Genomic DNA, 18,220 nt, shown 5'->3' with positions numbered 1-18,220 from the left:
ATGTAAAATATCCAGATTATGTCAGCTTATGTCTCCATTTGTAGATCAAGAGTGAAAAACGACCATGGGGCAATGGATTGGTACTGGGAGATCTGTGTTTGGGTTCTGGCCTGTTATTGAGAATCTTTGCTGGATTAAATGTTGGGCCTCTGCTTCCTCATTTGTGAAATGAATGGTGGAGTATGATGTGAGTTTGGGATTTCTAAACTTTTCCAGGTCTAACAGATTCTTTATGTTATGGGTATAGATAATAAGGACCAACAACTTTCTTTCTTCCTTTAGGTTATTTAAATTGTCCTATATATCAAATCCCAATGGATTTTAAAATTATATGGATTCCGGGGCACCTGGCTAGCTCAATCAGTACAGCATGCAACTCTTGATCTTGGGGTTGTGAATTTAAGCCCTATGTTGGGTATAGAGATTACTTGAAAATAAAATCTTAAAACAAAAATTATATTGATTCTGTGGTCTTTTACCCTTCAATTAACATTCAATCACTTCCTGGGCTAGTGATTTAGGACAGACAAAACTGTTGCAAGAAAAAAGAGATCTGACTACTGTGGTTTAAAAACACAAAGGTTGGGGCGCCTGGGTGGCTCAGTGGGTTAAGCCTCTGCCTTCGGCTCAGGTCATGATCCTGGGGTTCTGGGATCGAGCCCCGCATCAGAGAGCCTGCTTCCCTTCTTCTCTCTCTGCCTGCCTCTCTGCCTGCTTGTCATCTCTCTCTGTCAAATAAATAAATAAAAATCTTTAAAAAACAACAACAAAAAAAACCCCTCAGAGGTTACTTCTATGACATAAAAGAACTTGGGAGGCAGGAAATCTATAGCAGGTAACTGTGACTTTATGAAGAAATTTTATGAAGTTCTGTTGTGTGGGACTGCTAACCTCAAGGTTACATCCTAATTCATTATGACTGCTGGGATGCCAACCATTACATCTATGTTCTGGGAGCAAGAGGAAATAGACAAATCACGGCTCATCTTCTGACTAGGAAATGTTGTCCTTTGGCTGGGCACTTTGGCACCCCAAATGAAATTGGGGTCCTGTTACTAAGAAGTGAGAGGACCAACCAGCAGTTTCTGTCATAGGCAGTCATCTCAGCTGGATTCCTTGGGCAAAGATCATTTTCTCAGTCCAGCACTACTTTCTCCCAAATACCGGGTCTGGTGGGTGAGGGCTAGTGGAGAAACAAACCTCTCTGTTTTCCAACACCTTAAAATCAGGAGGAAAACCTGGGCAGGAAGGCATGATCCTGACCGAGGACGTGGGGAACCATTTTCACAGGTGAAAGTCAGCAAAATTTTTCTATTGCAGATGCTACCTGGGGAAATGGGTATTTTTGAGTGATTATAATAAAAGTATTTTCCAGTTTTGTCTAGGAAATAGCCAATTAACATCTACCCAAAAAAATACCTCAACAACTGTTTAGCTCTGTTCTTGCTATGAGTAAGTTCCACAGTGACAGCGACTAGAAGGGAAACATACAAATCTTTTCCTTTATTTTTAAAATAAAGGCTCATCCTCGAGCTTGGATTAGGTAAAATAGTCACTCAGGCAAAAGGACATCACTTCCTGAAGCTGTCTTTTTTATCTTTGCTGCTTAGAACCCACAGCCTGCATTTTTCACTATGATTTTATTTATTTTATTTTGTATTAATAATCTTAGTTTATTGCACTAGCCAAAATGCTGAAAAGGTGTGTGGGTTTAAAAAATTATGAATGGGGTGCCTGGGTGGATCAGTGGGTTAAAGTCTCAGCCTTTGGCTCAGGTGGGATCAAGCCCTGCATCAGGCTCTCTGCTTGGCAGGGAGCCCTTGCACGCTCTCTCTGCCTGCCTCTCTGCCTACTTGTGATTTCTGTCTGTCAAATAAATAAATTAAATCTTTTCAAAAAAATTATGAACAAAACCTAGGCAGTGTGATAGCTGAGGTCAGTTAAGGATAGTACTTCAGCTCAAACATTTAGGCTCTGAGGTTCGTATTTGCCACGGATCACTGCTCCCCACCTGTGATGGTTAATTTTATGTGCTAACAGGGCTAGGCCACAGTACTCAAATATTTAGTTAAAGAGATTTCAACATGATGCATGTCTTTTGGGGGGTGAAATTAATAGTAAAACCAGTAAACTTCCAATAAAGCAGATAACTCTTCATAATGTGGACGGGCCTCATCCAATCAGTTGAAGGCCTTAAGAGAAAAAGATCAAGGTGGCCCAGGAAAGAGAGAATTTTGCCTCCAGATTCAAAGCTGCAACATCAACTCTGCCCCAGTCTTCAGCTTGCAACCCTATCAGCCTTCTTTGCAGATTTCAGACCTGTCAACCTCCTCAAGTGGGTGAGCAATTTCGTAAAATTCCTCTATCTCAACAGATATAGATATATAGATGTCTGTCTCTCTCAATGTGTGTGTGTGTGTGTGTGTGTGTGTGTGTACACATCCTATTGTTTCTTTTTCCCTGAAGAACACAAACACACCATACCATCTTTTGGCTCATGGATATTTGCAAATGAGCCCATTTTCGCTGCTTCTCATTTCTGTGATGCATTTATTCAAAGCTAACTGATAAAGGCAGTGTGATCCAGAGGGGTAAGGAGTATGAATTCTGATATGGGGCTGGAATCATAGTAGCAAAGTTATATTCCCCAAGTAAACCTTTTACCTCTCTTAGCCTTAGTGTTCTTATCCGTAAAGTGGGTCATGATGCTGGTTTGATGATTAAATGATGATAGTAAAGACAAGGACTGAAAATACCTACTTTGTCAGAGCACATACTGTGTGCCATGTGAACAAGGATTCTCATTTCCTTTCCACACAGCCTTAGGAGGGGGACATGAGGAAACTGAGGTCCACAGAGGTGAAGGAGCCCATCCAAGTTCACATGGCCAGCAAGTGGAATCCCAGAATCATAACCAGCCCCGTGCCGCCCCCGTAGCACATCTGAGCACTCCGAGTCTACACCCGGCACAGAGCAACTGCGCAAGATTAATTCCCTTCCATTTTCTTTTCCAAGGCCTTTTGTCTGATCACTCAGCCATTTCTGCTCCTGTCGGAACCAGTGAAAGAACAGTGTTGTGCCTTTCAATTTGTAGCACTCTGTGCAGTAAGGAATGTGCCCCAGGGTGTTTCATTCTGTGACTTCCTCTCCAGGAACAAAATCTGAAGGCAGAGACTGCCTGTTGCACCACAGTACCTTGAGGTTGCCTTTGTATTCACAGCCGTCAGTGGTCAGTTAAAGGAAGCAGTCACCAGCTGGACATGGCCACTGCCTGTACTGCTAAATTCACACCCTCCCCCCAGCCAATCACAAGCTATGCATTTGAATGCACACCTCCTTGCCTCTGCTTTTCTGGTGTAATTTAAAAGTGAGAAGAAAGAGTGGATATCCTCTGAATCTTCCCTCCTGGCTTGGTGTTGCCCAGAGAGCAAACTGCTTTTACTTATTTCGTTATGTTGCTGTGGGACCATGGGAAATGGCAGAAGAAACTCTCTCTCTCTCTCTCAGTCCCTTCTCTTTGGAAATCGATAAAAAATGTCTGTTCCATTAGCATGAAGAGCATTTATGCATTTTTAAGTGTTTCTTTGGCAAACTGGGGAGCTGCTCTGCAATAGGCCACAGACGTTGTGTCTGCAGCTATTCATAATAATAATAATAATAATAATAGGCATTCTATAATATCGATATACCCAAATGTAATATCATCTCCTTGAAAACTCATTTCATGTGAGGATGCTGATGTTGGTACCAAGTTATTCTATAATTCTAGGGAAAGAGATTTTGAGAATCCTCTGTACTTGGCATAACACCTGTTATATTCATGCTTGGATTTTCATCAACTTAAATAATTTAAAGTTCAAGAATATTCTATAAAGACTGGTTTCATTCCAGCTGATTACTTCAGGGCTTCCAGGATAAATGCTAATGCAGAAACACTTATTTTTGTTAGTGAGCTATAAATATGCTATAAAACATTTTTTTTTTTTTTAGAAAACAATTTTAAAAATTTAGGACTTCTATTATATATTTCCACAGATCTGATGCAAGGAACCATGCTAGGCATCTGTTACAACTATATCTACAAACACAATATATGGAATGAGTACGAAGTCACAAGTGCTGGGGGGCTTCAATTCCTTTCCAGTTTCCTGTCCCTTCATTCTTCCCCAATGATGCCAAACTCGTTCTGGTCCATAAACATGTCATTGTTTTCCATGCCTTACCCATGTTAACTCCTTTGTCTACCATGACCCTCCTGTCCTTTATCCCCCTTCTCCCACTATGCTTCACAAATTCCTTCTCCTTCCTGACCCCCAGATCAAATGTCATCAGGAAGCCTTTCCTGATTTTCCCATACTCCTTCCTTGAAGGTTAATATCTATTTATTTCTTGTAACTCTCCAACTTCCAAATACAGTTATATTTATAGTTATATCTGTATTTCCAAATATAGTTAACTCTAAACTGTCTTACCCAACAGTCCTGGAAGGCAAACAGAGGGTTTGAATGAAATCCACACTTCTTGCAATAAGGAAGAAGAGATGACTTATTTCTTGCAACAAGGAAGAGCTCACTGTCAGCAGTTTGATCCAATGCCTTAAGGGTCTTCTCGGTTCTGTGGCAAAACGAATACAGACTCCTTAAAAAGGATCTGGAAAGGTCTGGAAGACAGGGGTGAAAAAAATTACCCTTGATCCAATTATCCAGTGATAGCCTTTACTGATGTTTAGTGTACATCTTACATTTTGTTTTGAGTGTGTATGTCTGTATACGTTTTGTTTTTCTCCATTCCTGAGCTCAAAGGACAACCACTTACCCCAACCAAAGTCATTGGCCCTTGCCTTTTCTTAGTAAAGTTTTATTGTAGTGTAGCGTATATACAGGAAAGTTCATTCATGAATCAAGTGTACAGCTTGATGAGTTGGAGGTTTGGTGGGGGGCGTTGTTTGTTTGTTTGTTTTGTTTTGTGTGTTTGTTTTGCCCCCAGCATGGGGCTCAAACTCACAACCCAAGATCAAGCATTGCTCCCTCTTCGAACTGAGCCAGCTAGGTACCCAAGCTTGTTGAGTTTTTACAAAATAAACACACCCATGCAACCAGCACCTGAGACAAAAAACTGTATCTTATCAATGCCCTAGATGCTACTTCTAGTTAATACTCTTCCCCCAAAGGCAACCATTATGTATATTTCTCACATTAGATTATGTCTTGCCTGTTTTGGAAGTTTATGTAAATGTAATCATCCAGTATGTGCTTTTTTGTGTGCTGGGCTTCTTTCAGTCAGTAGTAAACTTATGAGATTCACCCATGTTGCTCCAGGTAGTTGTAAAGAGCTCATTCTCAGGTACCATTAAATTTTATGAATAAGCCATAATTTGTTAATCCATTGTACTACTGATAGGCATTTGGGTTATTTCCAGCTTTTGGCTATTACAGATGGTGTTGTTGTGAATATTATTGAGCATGTTTTTGGTGCATATATGTATGCATTTTTTTTGGGTTTTTACCTACAAGCAGAATTGCTAAGTTTTAGAGTATGTGTATGTTCAACTTTTGGTACATTCTGCCAAATTACTCTTCCAGGTTTAATCACAGGTGCCAGTTTATTGATGATCACCAAACTTGGAATTAGTATGTTGAACAGACTCTACAGTAATAGTCATGGCCCAGCTTAGACTCATGAAGAATTTAAAGACTTTCATTATTTTTACTGTATATACAAGTATAGCATTTTCACATATTCTGACATCTTACTTAAAACAAAACAAATTGAACTTTCCAAGAGAAGAAATCAGTCAATATCATTACAACCATAAAAAGATGGGTGATATATAACCCAAGAGCTTTTTATTATACTCTCATACCATTTGATTCTTGTATGTTGATGTTATCTCTTCTTTCTATATCTACAGGTGAAGTCTAAAGGGGTAAATGTTAGGTATCAATACTGGGGGCCTTGAAACCCCATGCCCTACTCAGAAGAGTGTGAAAAACATCCTTAATGAGCTTTAGGATCTCTGTTCTTTGGCTCATCTTGGAGCACTGACCTACTTTGAAATTATGTCAAATGATATACCAATGAAAATAAAGTTTACTGTAAATAATAAAAAATAATAATTATTACAATTCTAAAGCCATCTCAGTCTTCTAGAAATGAACTTTTGTCCCAGGCATACTCTGCTCAAATTGACTTAGACTGGTTATAGACTTACAGCAAGTTTAAGTGGTTATGGGCTTTCCTATGATTTGTTCTCTAAAATAAATAGGGTATGCATCTAATCTAAACCCTAAAACACTAAATGTCTCCTTCCCTGTTAAAATAAAATTCTGACAAATTAAAATTGTAGATTTTTGTAATGATCAATCTGATTTTAGGTTGAGGAAGAAAATGGAGGGTATCTAATGGAGTAGATCATGTTGGTGGGTTAATTTTTCATGTATAAATGGGCCCAGCATACACAGATTAACTCACTTCTCTCATGGAAAGTGCTCTAGGGCCTTTGCTTTTAGACCTCAAGTCCTACAATAACATTTGGACTGTCTCAGTCAATGGATATACCATACCAGCAAAGACTCAACCATGGGATGTAAGAGTAATTCCTATTTGCTTAAACTGGGATTAAAACTCAATTCTTTAAAAAATAAAATGTAGGATAGGGGCACCTGGGTGGCTCAGTGTAAAAGCCTCTGCTTTCGGCTCAGGTCATGATCCCAGGGTCCTGGGATCGGGCCCCGCGTCGGACTCTCTGCTTAGCAGGGAGCCTGCTTCCCCGTCTCTCCCTGCCAGCCTCTCTGCCTACTTGTGATCTTTGTCTGTCAAATAAATAAAATCTTTTTAAAATAAATAAATAAATAAAATATAGGACTAACCCAACCAATTCTTTTCAGTATGAGACAGGGATCGGCCTCCTGGAAAGATTTCTAGATTATATTGAATACATTTTTCTGTGCCAGAAACTATAGATCTATGGATTTGATGAATCAGATCTATTTCTAAAAGACAAGGAGATAAATCCAATAGTAAAAATAGCTAACTTTTATTACCCACCTCTCATATATGCCAGACACTGGTATATATACACATCAGCTGCTTTGTATAAATATATTATACAGTCCTTAGAAGAACCCTTAAGGGGTAGACCTTATCCCCATTTTAAAGTTGAGGAAATTCAATTGGTTCTGCAGTTCCAGATCACTGGTGTTGGAATAGGGCTAGGTGATGAACTGGTCAAAGGAGGATTTTCAAAGGAAGGTTCTTAAAAATCACCAGAAAGTGAGAACCTGAAGGTCTACACCATGAGTGCTTCTCTTCTTGAACCTGAGGGGGAAGGGATTTAGACTCTCCGTCGTGGAGTGGAGCAGATCACACTGAGAAAAAGAGAATAGAAGCCTACAAAGGAATCCAATGTTAGATTTGAGGAGAGAGGATGGGGTGTGATTGTATGGTCAGCATGTCCTTCAGGGATCCTGCTCCCTCAGAGTGCCAGCTAACTCTCCCCTGGAGTGATGGACAAAAGATCCTGCTAACTCAGCCTAAATCCCTGGTGCAAGGACTTTTCTTAGAATGCTGAAGAGACCCATATCCTAGGAACAGATAGTGAGGGGGGTTTTCTATTACCTCCTAGAAATCCATTCCTCTCAATGGATCCACTCAGTGACCAGATACAGGATTTAAAATTTAAACTAATTCTGAAGAAACAAGTTTTCTTCCCTTAGTTAAAGCTCTGTTTGTGAGACTGCCCTCAGCTCAGACTCTCTAGCTTCTACTAGCCCTCAGGACAAGGAAGAAAGTTGAGACTAGTCAGAACTAGGAAGATACTCCTCTCAACCTGGCAAGAAGGAAAGGGAAACATCCTTGGTAGAATGATGAATGCAAGCTTGTTTAAGGTGATACCAAAGCACTGGCTGTAGATTCCCCACTTTGGAACATCCTACCAGCATTTTCTGTGAACACCTCACCAGGATCAGACCTGGAGAGCGTCCTCCTCTAGAATCCCCTCCAGGGTTGAAACTTCTGGGGATGGAGCTGGCATAGCTCCCCCTAAATTCCACACCTAAGGACTAGATAGATGGTGAGGGATTAATAAACAACACTGTTTCTCTATATCAAACATTCCAGCTACCAAACGAGGCTTATTCCCCTAATAGAATTAACTGAATTCACCAAATCTTCTGTAATAGAGTTCTGGGGAGAACCATCACTAACAAAGCTGAGGCTAATGCAGGGAAAACTGGTAGGGAAGAGACAGCTATCCTCCCATGTTCATAAAGCAAACTCTCTCTGCTGTTTCTATTCTTCTGACTTCCAATATTTTAGCTGCTGTAAATACAAGGAGGAAAGTGGAAATGGGATAAAGGGTACTGAGGGAAGCAGTGGGTTGAAGGCGAGAGGAAGGAAAGAAAGAAGGAAGTGAGAACAAATGGAGTAAAGTTCCAAAAAGAAAGAAAGATTCCATGGTCAAATGATGTTTAATCTATTAAAAATAAGCAAATTAACAAATTAAAAATACATTATGAGAGAAATAACACCTATTTAAAAATCATATTTTAAGTGGGATATAGAAAAAACTGAAAGCAGTGAGACAAACAGGATAAGACTAGAGCAAAATATCCCAAATTAAGATTAACTAATAAAAATACAATAAAATAAATATTTATAATTTTCGAAAAGACTGAGGGCGAGTGAAATAGAGATGAAAGCTTTGGAATGGAAAGCTATAAAATTAAGACGGGACTAAAGCCCAAATCATAAAAAGAAAGAAAAGTAAGGCTAATGTAATTTAAGAAGTAGAAGAAAGTAAAAGAAAATGGGAGGGAGGGTACTTATAAAAGCAAAAACTCAAAACAACAGTAACCTGACAAGCCAGGCCAGTCAAGAGAGAGTAGAAATGAGGAAGTTCCTTGGACAGCCAAGCTTTCCTCATAGAAAAATTCTTTTAAGGCCCATCCCTGGTGGAAGGATTTTTAGTTTGCACACATACGCATATTCACCTATGCCTATCTCCATTCATTCATTCCACAAGCATCTTTTGTACTACGACCTGGGAATTCAATGGTGCAATCAGAAAACTTTTGCCCCCATGAAGTTTACAGTCTAGTGGCAGCAGATTATGGTGGGAGAGAACATGGATGTTAACCAAATGATTACACAGACACATCAATAATTAGGGTTATGAAGAAAGAGCCCAGGGTGCTATGGGGAATATATGAGCTGGTGACTGATTGTTGGGGTGGGGGATATGGAGTGGATATATAGGTAGGTAGACATCAGGGAAGTTTTTCTGCCAACATATTTGTCCTGAGATCCAAGGTTGTATTAGGAACTAACTGAAGGCAGATTAGGGTGTAGGCGGACAATATAAGTCAAGGTCCTGAAACAGGAAGGCTTTGGTGCTTTTGAGGAACTAAAAGGAGGCTGTGGTTGGAGGAGACAGGGAGAAGTGGTAAATGCACTTGGAGAGAATGGCGGGGACCATATTAAGAATTTCTTTCTTTATCCTAGGAGCAATAGGGAACCATTTATTTGTTTCCTTCCTGGAACTGAAAAGAACAAATAAGTGCTTCATCCATTTGTGTGTTGACTCCCCCCTACACACAGCCTGCCTCGGGTGGGGAGTACCCTTTCTTTGGGATAAGACCATATCTGTCTTGTATATCATTGTATTCCCAGCATTTCCCCAGTGGAGAATCATAAACATTTTGGATGAATTAATAGCAAATTATTTTGGTAGGGGCACGACCAAAGTCCAGGTGTTCTCCAAAGTCTGTGCTGCTTCTAGGATGCCAGATTACTACCCTAATAATAGGTTGCTTTGAGATCTGTCTGCTCATGAATATGGTAGATGTTAGATGTTTTCCTCAGTGCTTTTGCTATCCTTAAATAACTCAGCTTCTAAAGCAGTGCTTATTTTTGAAAGTCTGGAAATTGCTCAGGAGTACTGCTATCTTCCATGATGGTAGGTGGATGTCATGTGAGCTATTAAGAACAAACTGTGCAAGAGGAAGGAATTTATGATTACATATCCATGTGCCCTGGACTTCTTTTCTGGAAAAACTAACACACACACAGTGGCCAGTTGCTTTCCCACCAACAATCTTCACAGGTCTCAGAGAAATCTTAGTAACACTTGGTTTCTTAGTAGGTTTTCCCCCCAAGCCATGACACACCTAGGATATTTGACACTTGAAGCTGATGAGTTTATAAGACCCTCTTGTATAAGACAAAGTTATTTTTAGTAATAGGCATGTAATAATCAGGAATGTTAATTCTTTTCTTGATTTTTTCTTAGGTTTAAAACAAACAATAATTGAAAAAGAAGAGTAAGTTTCAGGTGTTGTTGTTTTTTTTTAAACCCACTTTAAATTCAGTGAAGTATTTCATGCTTGAAGTAAAATTTGCACTTACTCAACAAAAATATCACACTTTGCATTTTATGCCCATGATCACTTTTTAAAATTTAGATACAAATAACAAACTCAGAGTGGTCACAGAGAATATCAGAATTAAAGTGAGACAACTTCTGTTTGTTTGTTTTTGAAGTCACCATGCTATGATTATTTCTTTTAAGTCTACTCGCTTAAAAGATGAAATACGTAGTACCAAAGGGGATAGAGACATAAAAATGCACCTGAAGTGAGTTCAAATGATTCTGAACAATTCAGAATATATTCTCACAAGAGTCTGTGAATGAATCCATGGGGATGGAGGGAACAGGTGGGGCATGGGGACAGAAAGGCAGCCACTGAGTAAGCTATATAGTTCTCCAAATTACCCCCATTTAATATACAAGGCTTTTTTTTTTTTTTTAAAGATTTTATTTATTTATTTGACAGAGAGAGAGAGATCGCAAGTAGGCAGAGAGTCAGGCAGAGAGAGAGAGAGAAGCAGGCTCCCTGCTGAGCAAAGAGCCCCGATGCGGAGCTCCATCCCAGGACACTGAGATCATGACCCGAGCCAAAGGCAGCGGCTTAATCCACTGAGCCACCCAGGCGCCCCTAATATACAAGGCTTATTAAAGGCAAGAGCAAGATATGCTACTTCGAAGCTTACATCTACTTACTTAAACCCCATAGTAACCACAGCAATTGTTTAAAGCTTAAACCAACAAAATGTCTTTTGTGGGGAAGAACATTTTATCACTGACATTGCTTAGAATAGCCAGCACATGATAACAAAAAGCAGACCAATCTTTTGAACTGATTATTCAAGGTATGATTTTTATAAGTCCTTTACAGAAAATGTACTCCTTTGCTGCCTGCACCTAAGGAGGCTGCCTCAGCACCTGCTCTCGGTAAGCCACAACTCTAACTGTAAAACAAACAAGAAACGCCATAAAAAATGTTACATGTTATTTAAGAAATGGGGGGGGGGGGTTTCCCACCTTCCCCTCCAGGCTTTAAGGATAACTTCTAGAAATTTCTTTTCTAAATAACACTTTGGGGAAATAATGAAAAAAAACTCCAGTGACCCTCTAATTGGGAAAATTAGGTTGTTGCCCGTTTTCCATATTTAAAAAATATATTACTTTGGCAAACATTTTAGTGTGTTTCTTCCCTCATTGCTGAAAAACCACTCATAAGTGTGGAATTGCTGGGGTGACCAGCAATTTTAAAGCTTTAAAGATTTTCCTACTTTTGCTACATATCAGACAAACTGGCTTGTAAATATGAAAAAAAACACCATGATTTCCTACCTCCACTGAGACTACTGTAGAAAATACATCTGAAAGATAGGATCCTCGGACTCCGTAATGGACAAGGAAGCTCTGCCGTCAGCAGGGAGGAGGCAGGAGAGGCAGAAGCCAGACTCCTGAAGTGACCCCCCCAACCCCTGACCTCCACTGTGCACGTGTGATCTCAGGATACGGTGTCCCCTGGCTCCCAAAGGCTTAGGCTGTCTTTCCCGCCTCTCTTTCCCACAAGGCCCTGACTGGACATTATATTCCTCCAAAAAGCAATCTTAGATTTCTACAGTGAGAAAAGGCAAATTTTGACTGAAGTCAGGTTTGAATCGTTAGGCATCTGGAAGGAGTTTGATCAATGTTGTGTATCACACTTCAGGACCTGCGCCACATGAGGACAATGGATGTGGGGCAGGGGGTGGGGGGATCAGAGAACACTGAGACACACAGAGAGACAGGAGACTGTCAGGATCCCTAATATGTTTATTTCAAAACTGTCCAGCGTACAAGTATTCTCTATCTTCATATTCTTGCTTTACCAAGTGACTGTCGACTCATGGGATCTCAGACTCAAACTAGCACATCGGTTTCACGTTATTAGGGATTAAACAGTGCTTTAATGGATAAGCTGGGTACTTCAGCATTTTATATGTATTTATATATAATATGTGTATTTTGTATTTATATGCCTATATTTAAGATATGGTTTACGTGGAAAAATATTAATTCTACATAACCAATTTAGTAATAAATGAATAACTAGGTAACCAACTAAATGTCAAAATCCATGTAAAGGGCTTGGAAGAGTACCTAACACATAAGCATTGACCAAATGTTAGTTATATGCTTAGCTGTCCTCTTAGTTATTATTATGAGTCTCCTTGCAAAGGGCATGGGCACTGGGAAGTCATTCCTTGGGGCCAGCAAAACTACACTGATAGATTAAAGTTCCCCAGTATTGTCATCCTGAATAAGTGTGAGATTCTTGTGAGGATGGATGCTGGGTGGCCAACTAGCAAAGAGGCCACATCAGGGCCTGTACCACTGGGAAGGACTTACACACTTTCTTCCTCTGGAGATAGGCCAAGCTGCTTTGAATCAAGCTCTACTTCTCACCTGTGCTGCGTGTGTGAGTAGCTCACTTCACTTTTCTAAGCTTCCGGTTTCCTCACATGCAAATAGAGACCAGAATAGTCCTTACCTCCTGGGGTTGTTGTGATAAGTAAGTGAGACATAAAGCAGCTAACGTGGCACCTGGCTAGTAGCAAGGACCCAGAAAATATAGGTAATTATTATGCGTTCAGACTGGATGACCTTTGAAGGGTTTTGGTTTTTGCCCAGATTAAAGAACTTATCCATTCCACAATTTAACAGAAAGAAACACTCTGGAAACTAAAGTCCGTACATAGTGAGGCACGATTATCCAAGAAGGTCACCTTCAAATGTATTGCAGTAAAACTTTGTATCTGTACATGCAGGGACAAGTCTTTCACCAGATGTCTCCATAGCTGTCACTTACTTCCTCCCCTCTTTGTACAACTGTGCTCTTTCATCAACCTTAGTGCCCACTAAAAGTAACAGCTGCCAAGTACCATTGTTGTTTCACATGGTACTTGACAGCATTGTGGGCTTCATTTTTCCACCTGCTGTCAAGCCGAAGAATTCTCAGAATTCTCCCTTTGTTTTGTTCCAGCTTTGGTATTAGAAATATGAGATGAAGTAGTGAAGATTCAGGGCAAAGTCGGTTTTCTACTCAGTGAAGTTGAGTTTGCAGGTGGATGAGAGATGTGGGGGAGATGCCTGGCAAAGGGGCTCCGGGAAATGTATCTCTGTTTTGGTGGGAAACACTCCTGCCTCCACACTAAGCTCTCACTGACCCCTCTAGCCCCCACCCCGACCTCTAGGACCTCAGCAAGGAAGTACTTGCAGAGTTCAGTAACTCTGCCAAAGGTCAACCTTTGCGGGAACTTTAGTCCCACTTCTAGCAATGTCCTGGTATTATTATTCTGACCTCAGATCTCTCCTGATCTGACAGCTCTTCTTCCAGGACTGAAATCTGCCTTTTTCTGACCAGTGCTCCATTCCCCCAAGCTGGGATTGGGATCCTACTCCCCACTGCCAGCCTCGGGGCCTGGCTAATTCATGCCAAATTTTTCTAATGGCAACCAGCAGCTTGCCACTGACTCTGCCAAGACTCTGAACCGGTATTGCAGACCAGTTGGGTTTACTGTCTAACACCTGTCTCTTCATTACATTTAGCAGAACTATGATTGGCCAGATTGGCTGAATACTTATCTTAGTTTGGTTCAACATCAAACCCTCCTGGACCAGGCGGGGAGTCCTTATAGGTCCTGGTCCCTCTATAATTTTCCTGTCAGTGACTACTAAGTTTCAATTTTGGCGTGGGCCCCTACCCCAACCTGTCATTTGCTGTATGACTCTGGATAAATATTGTTAACTGAGAGGCCACAAACCTAGTTACCTATAGGGACCAACCAGGTGGGTAAGATAGATCTAAGTGGCTGGCTATGGGACTCAGCAAACTATAGACTGTCATCATCACCCAAGCCTGGGTGGTTACTGTCATGCCTGACTATGGGACTTTTCTGTTGTGTAACAGGGAAGAAAAAGGAAGAAACGGGCATGGGAAACCAGCCGATTCTTTCAGCTCCCTGGATCACTCCTCACCCCTCATTAACTCCAGCCATTTAATGGCTTCTCTGGAAGAAGCCATATGGGTGATTTGGGTGAGATCCTGTCACGCTGGATCATGGTTTTTCCTCTGTTACTCTCCTTACAGCTCCTCATGCCTCAGTAAGATTTCCAAAAAAACAGTTCTAGCCTTATAGTCATGGATACTCTAAAAGTTGTTCTCTGTGCCTTGTTAGTCCAGTTTACTTAATATGCTTACTAATATGGGTTTGTCCTAGTTACTGTATTTGATTTCAAGGACAGAGAGGGCTCCCTTTTCTCACCAGCCATATTGCAAATAGAGAGAGAAAGAATATGTGGAGCACAACAAATACATCATGGCTACCAGGGAAGCTGCCAAACGTGGTCTTGAATTCACTCACCATTCTGGGCTCTGTAGAAAGAAGGAGGTGAGCTCTGTGGTCACGGGTATCATATAGCTGAACACTCCTCAGAGTCAGAGAAAGTTAGAAGGGAACTCTTCTGGTCTTTCTTTCAAGTAAGAAGCAAGATGATAGATATCAGATACCAAAGTGACTGAGACAGACACTCCCTTTCCCAATTAGTCCATTTAAGACTGCTCCAGGAGATCAAGATAAGATTAAGGAGGAACATATCTTGAGCCTTAGGGAATTGGATGGGTGTAGCGAATGTTGTTAAGGGCCTTCCAAATTTCCTTGACCAATCGGCCCACCCCGCTTCCCCACCCATAATAACGTCCAGCTGCCTCCTTCTCCTGAGAATTGCCCTCAGCCAGATAGCACCTGCTACCTGAACGCCACCCCACGGTAAGCATCTTAGCAAAGCTTGGCCCAACTATCAAGAGAGTATAAACCTTGCCTCAAGGTGGGACTATCTTTGTGATGTACTTTGAGCTGCAGGGTTTCCCCTGTGGGGTCAGATTGAAACTAGTCTCCCGCTGGGATTACATTCTTGCTTACCTTCTCCCTTCCCCAAGCTTTATCCTGTTTTTGCCACTCCTTTTCTAATGAGAACATTTTTTCAATAAACCACTTGAATAAGAATCCTCATTTCAGGCTCTGCTTCTAGAGAGATTGACCTAAAAGAGTGGAGTGTACCTCCTAGACAGTGGGTGGGTCTTAAAGATGGAGGCTCCAAGGCAACTTCTTGGACAGCTTTGAAGTGCTCCCTGTGATCGAGAGACAAAGAGAACTGGTCCCTCACTCAGGCCTGAGGAAGGCCACGTGGCCTGGGAATGGTATCTGACTCTCACCCGGGACTCTAAAGGCAGGTGCCTCAATGGTGGAGCCAGGAGGGTCCTGCTGCATGGAGATGGCCTAACCCCAGATTACGGGCTGATAAGGACCACGGTGGGGCAGGAAGAGGAACAATGTGGGAGTCTTCTTGGTCCAATAGAGCTGTATGGAGGGGCACAGAGACCTCAACTAAAAAGCCTCCTCTTGAAGAAAAAAGTGTATAGGTGAAGAAAATGTCTTTACCTCAGCGTGAAGAAAGTGTCATAAGTGGCCACCAAGAATGGAGATCAATCATCCCAGATCAAGGGAGCTGCAAGAGCAACAAGAAACCTCTGAAGGACCCACAGAATTCCCACAGGAGAAACAAATCAACTGCTACCACCTGCCAACCCCACTCAAGGGTTCCATCTTTAACCACTGCCAGGTTCATCCAAGTGAAGGCCCTACTTTGACCCAGCCAGAGAGAAATCACAGGTAGCACAGGTGAACTGGGAGAAAGGCAAGAAAAGAAGGACCACACACTATGCCCCACTACAATCTTGGGAAGCACACTATGGCTGGAGAAGGCGTGATGGTTTAACCCCGACTTCAAGTTTGGATTTTTGATTAGTATATGCGACTGAAAATATTAAGGTTCTGAAATGAGACTGACTTACAATGAAACACCAAGAGTGATGCAAAAAGGACTTTATTCATGGACAAGAGAAATTGATCTCCACTGAATTTAGTTTAAAGTGATGGTGGGAGACAAAAATAATGTTTGGATCACATTGCATGGGTCAGCCTTGTGCGACATATGGTTACATAAGCAAGGAGCAGAAGTGGCTTCCCACTGCTTCCCGAAGAGAAGCCCCAGGCTGATTCAGTCAGCTGCATCCTCAGTCAGGCTCCCAGGATAAAAATATCTATTGGATAAGAATCTGAAACATCAGGCTCTGAAACTTTTGACTGGCCAAGTGCCAGGTGACTCAGAGCTGTGCAGTGGAACTAAATGAGTCACATCATCCCCCCTCTATGCTCTGGAGGAATCTGTTATCTTTAAAATGGTGGCAACCTCGTTCCATGGCGCTGGTTGGGAATTTGTGTGTTCCTCCTGTCATTACGTTGTTGAGCATCCGCCAGGTGCTGAAGACTGAAGAACGGTGAAACAAGGACCTCAGTGGCAATGATACAATTTGCTGTGTGCTCTCCTTTTAGTGCTGAGTAGGGAATGATTTTAACAGGGGTGATGATGAGAATGAGGTTCATCAGGGACTACTTAAGTGAGTGGATCACAACTTTGCTGAAACATTGGCATCACTTGGTATATTTTAAAACCACCATGCTCCATCCTTGGGAGGTTTTGATTTACGGGTCTGGGCTGCTATCTGGGCAGTGGGATTTAAAAAGCAAGCAAACAACAAACAAATAAAAACTCCCCAGGTAATTCTAATATGCAGCCAGAATTGTGATCTACTTTAGATAAGCATGACAAAACTCGGTGTCCCAATAAACCCATCACAAGTTGAAAATATTTCAAGTCAAAAATGCATTTAATACACTTAACCTATTGAACATCATAGATTAGCCTAGCTTACCTTAAATGTGCTCAGAACACTTACATTAGCCTGCACTGGGCAAAATCATCTGGGTGGCTCAGTCCGTCAAGCATCTGCCTTTGGCTCAGGTCATGATCCCAAGGTCCTGGAATTGAGTCCCACATCAGGCTCCTTGCTCAGGAGCGGGGAGCATGTTCCTCCCTCTGCGTGCTGCTAGCCCTGCTTGTGCTCTTTCTCTCTCTCTGGCAAATAAATAAATAAAATCTTTTAAAAAATCATCTCACATAAAGCCATTTTAATAATAAACTGTGGAGTATCTCATGTAATTTACTGAATAACGTACTGAAAGTGAAAAAACCATGGCTGTATATGGACAGAATTGGGAATTGTTGATCCTGGTGATTACCAGCTGACTGGGAGTTCTGGCTCGCTGCCTCCACCCAGCAGCATGAGATAGAATCAAGAGTGTTGATGGCTTAGGCAAAGATCAAAATTCAAAATTCAAAGCATGGTTTCCACTGAATGCATATTGCTTTTGCACCACCGTAAAGTTGAAAAATCATTAAGCTGAACCATTAGAAGTAGGGAACCATCTGTATAAAGGCACAAAGAAGGTAAGTGTATTAAGATTGTATTTTTTTTTTTTTAAGATTTTATTTATTTATCAGAGAGAGAGATGGGGAGAGAGCGAGCACAGGCAGACAGAATGGCAGGCAGAGGCAGAGGGAGAAGCAGGCTCCCCGCTGAGCAAGGAGCCCGATGTGGGACTCGATCCCAGGACTCTGGGATCATGACCCGAGCCGAAGGCAGCTGCTCAACCAACTGAGCCACTCAGGCGTCCCTAAGATTGTATTTTTCACAGTTTATTAGAAATTTTCATTTTATGAAATGAAAGCCAATAATAAACATTTCAATGTATGCATGAACTTTTTGCAATCTTTTGTATTTCTCTTAAGATATCCAATTGATTAATTTAAAAAACACTAGCGTTGGGGTGCCTGGGTGGCTCGGTCAGTTGGGTGTCTGCTTTCAGCTCAGGTTGTGATCTCAGGGTCCTGGGATGGAGCCACAAATCAGACTCCCTGCTGGGTGCA

General features: G+C 41.4%; 1 protein-coding gene across 4 annotated transcripts in view; it reads right to left on the bottom strand.

Annotated features, from left to right (window-relative positions):
- The window catches only part of LOC309869403 (uncharacterized protein), a 141,760-nt gene that overhangs the window by 34,726 nt on the left and 88,814 nt on the right, over positions 1–18,220 (bottom strand). For 2 of the 4 annotated variants that reach the window (XR_014314157.1, XR_014314158.1), the window contains exons 3-4: positions 17,190–17,368; positions 4,473–4,614 (exon numbers count right to left, since the gene is read on the bottom strand). Coding sequence is in view for 1 of the 4 variants with exons in the window: in XM_082740494.1 (XP_082596620.1) it covers positions 4,473–4,614 (142 nt within the window). In the remaining 3 variants the exon portion in view is untranslated. The remainder of the gene's footprint in view (positions 1–4,472; positions 4,615–17,189; positions 17,369–18,220) is intronic. The other 2 variants (XR_014314160.1, XM_082740494.1) reach the window with 1 other exon arrangement.

This window comes from Mustela nivalis (genome assembly GCF_964662115.1).
Source record: "Mustela nivalis genome assembly, chromosome: 7".
Taxonomy (NCBI): Eukaryota; Metazoa; Chordata; class Mammalia; order Carnivora; family Mustelidae; genus Mustela; species Mustela nivalis.
Note: the sequence above shows the minus strand (reverse complement) of the source record. Positions and strands in the feature narration are given on the sequence as shown.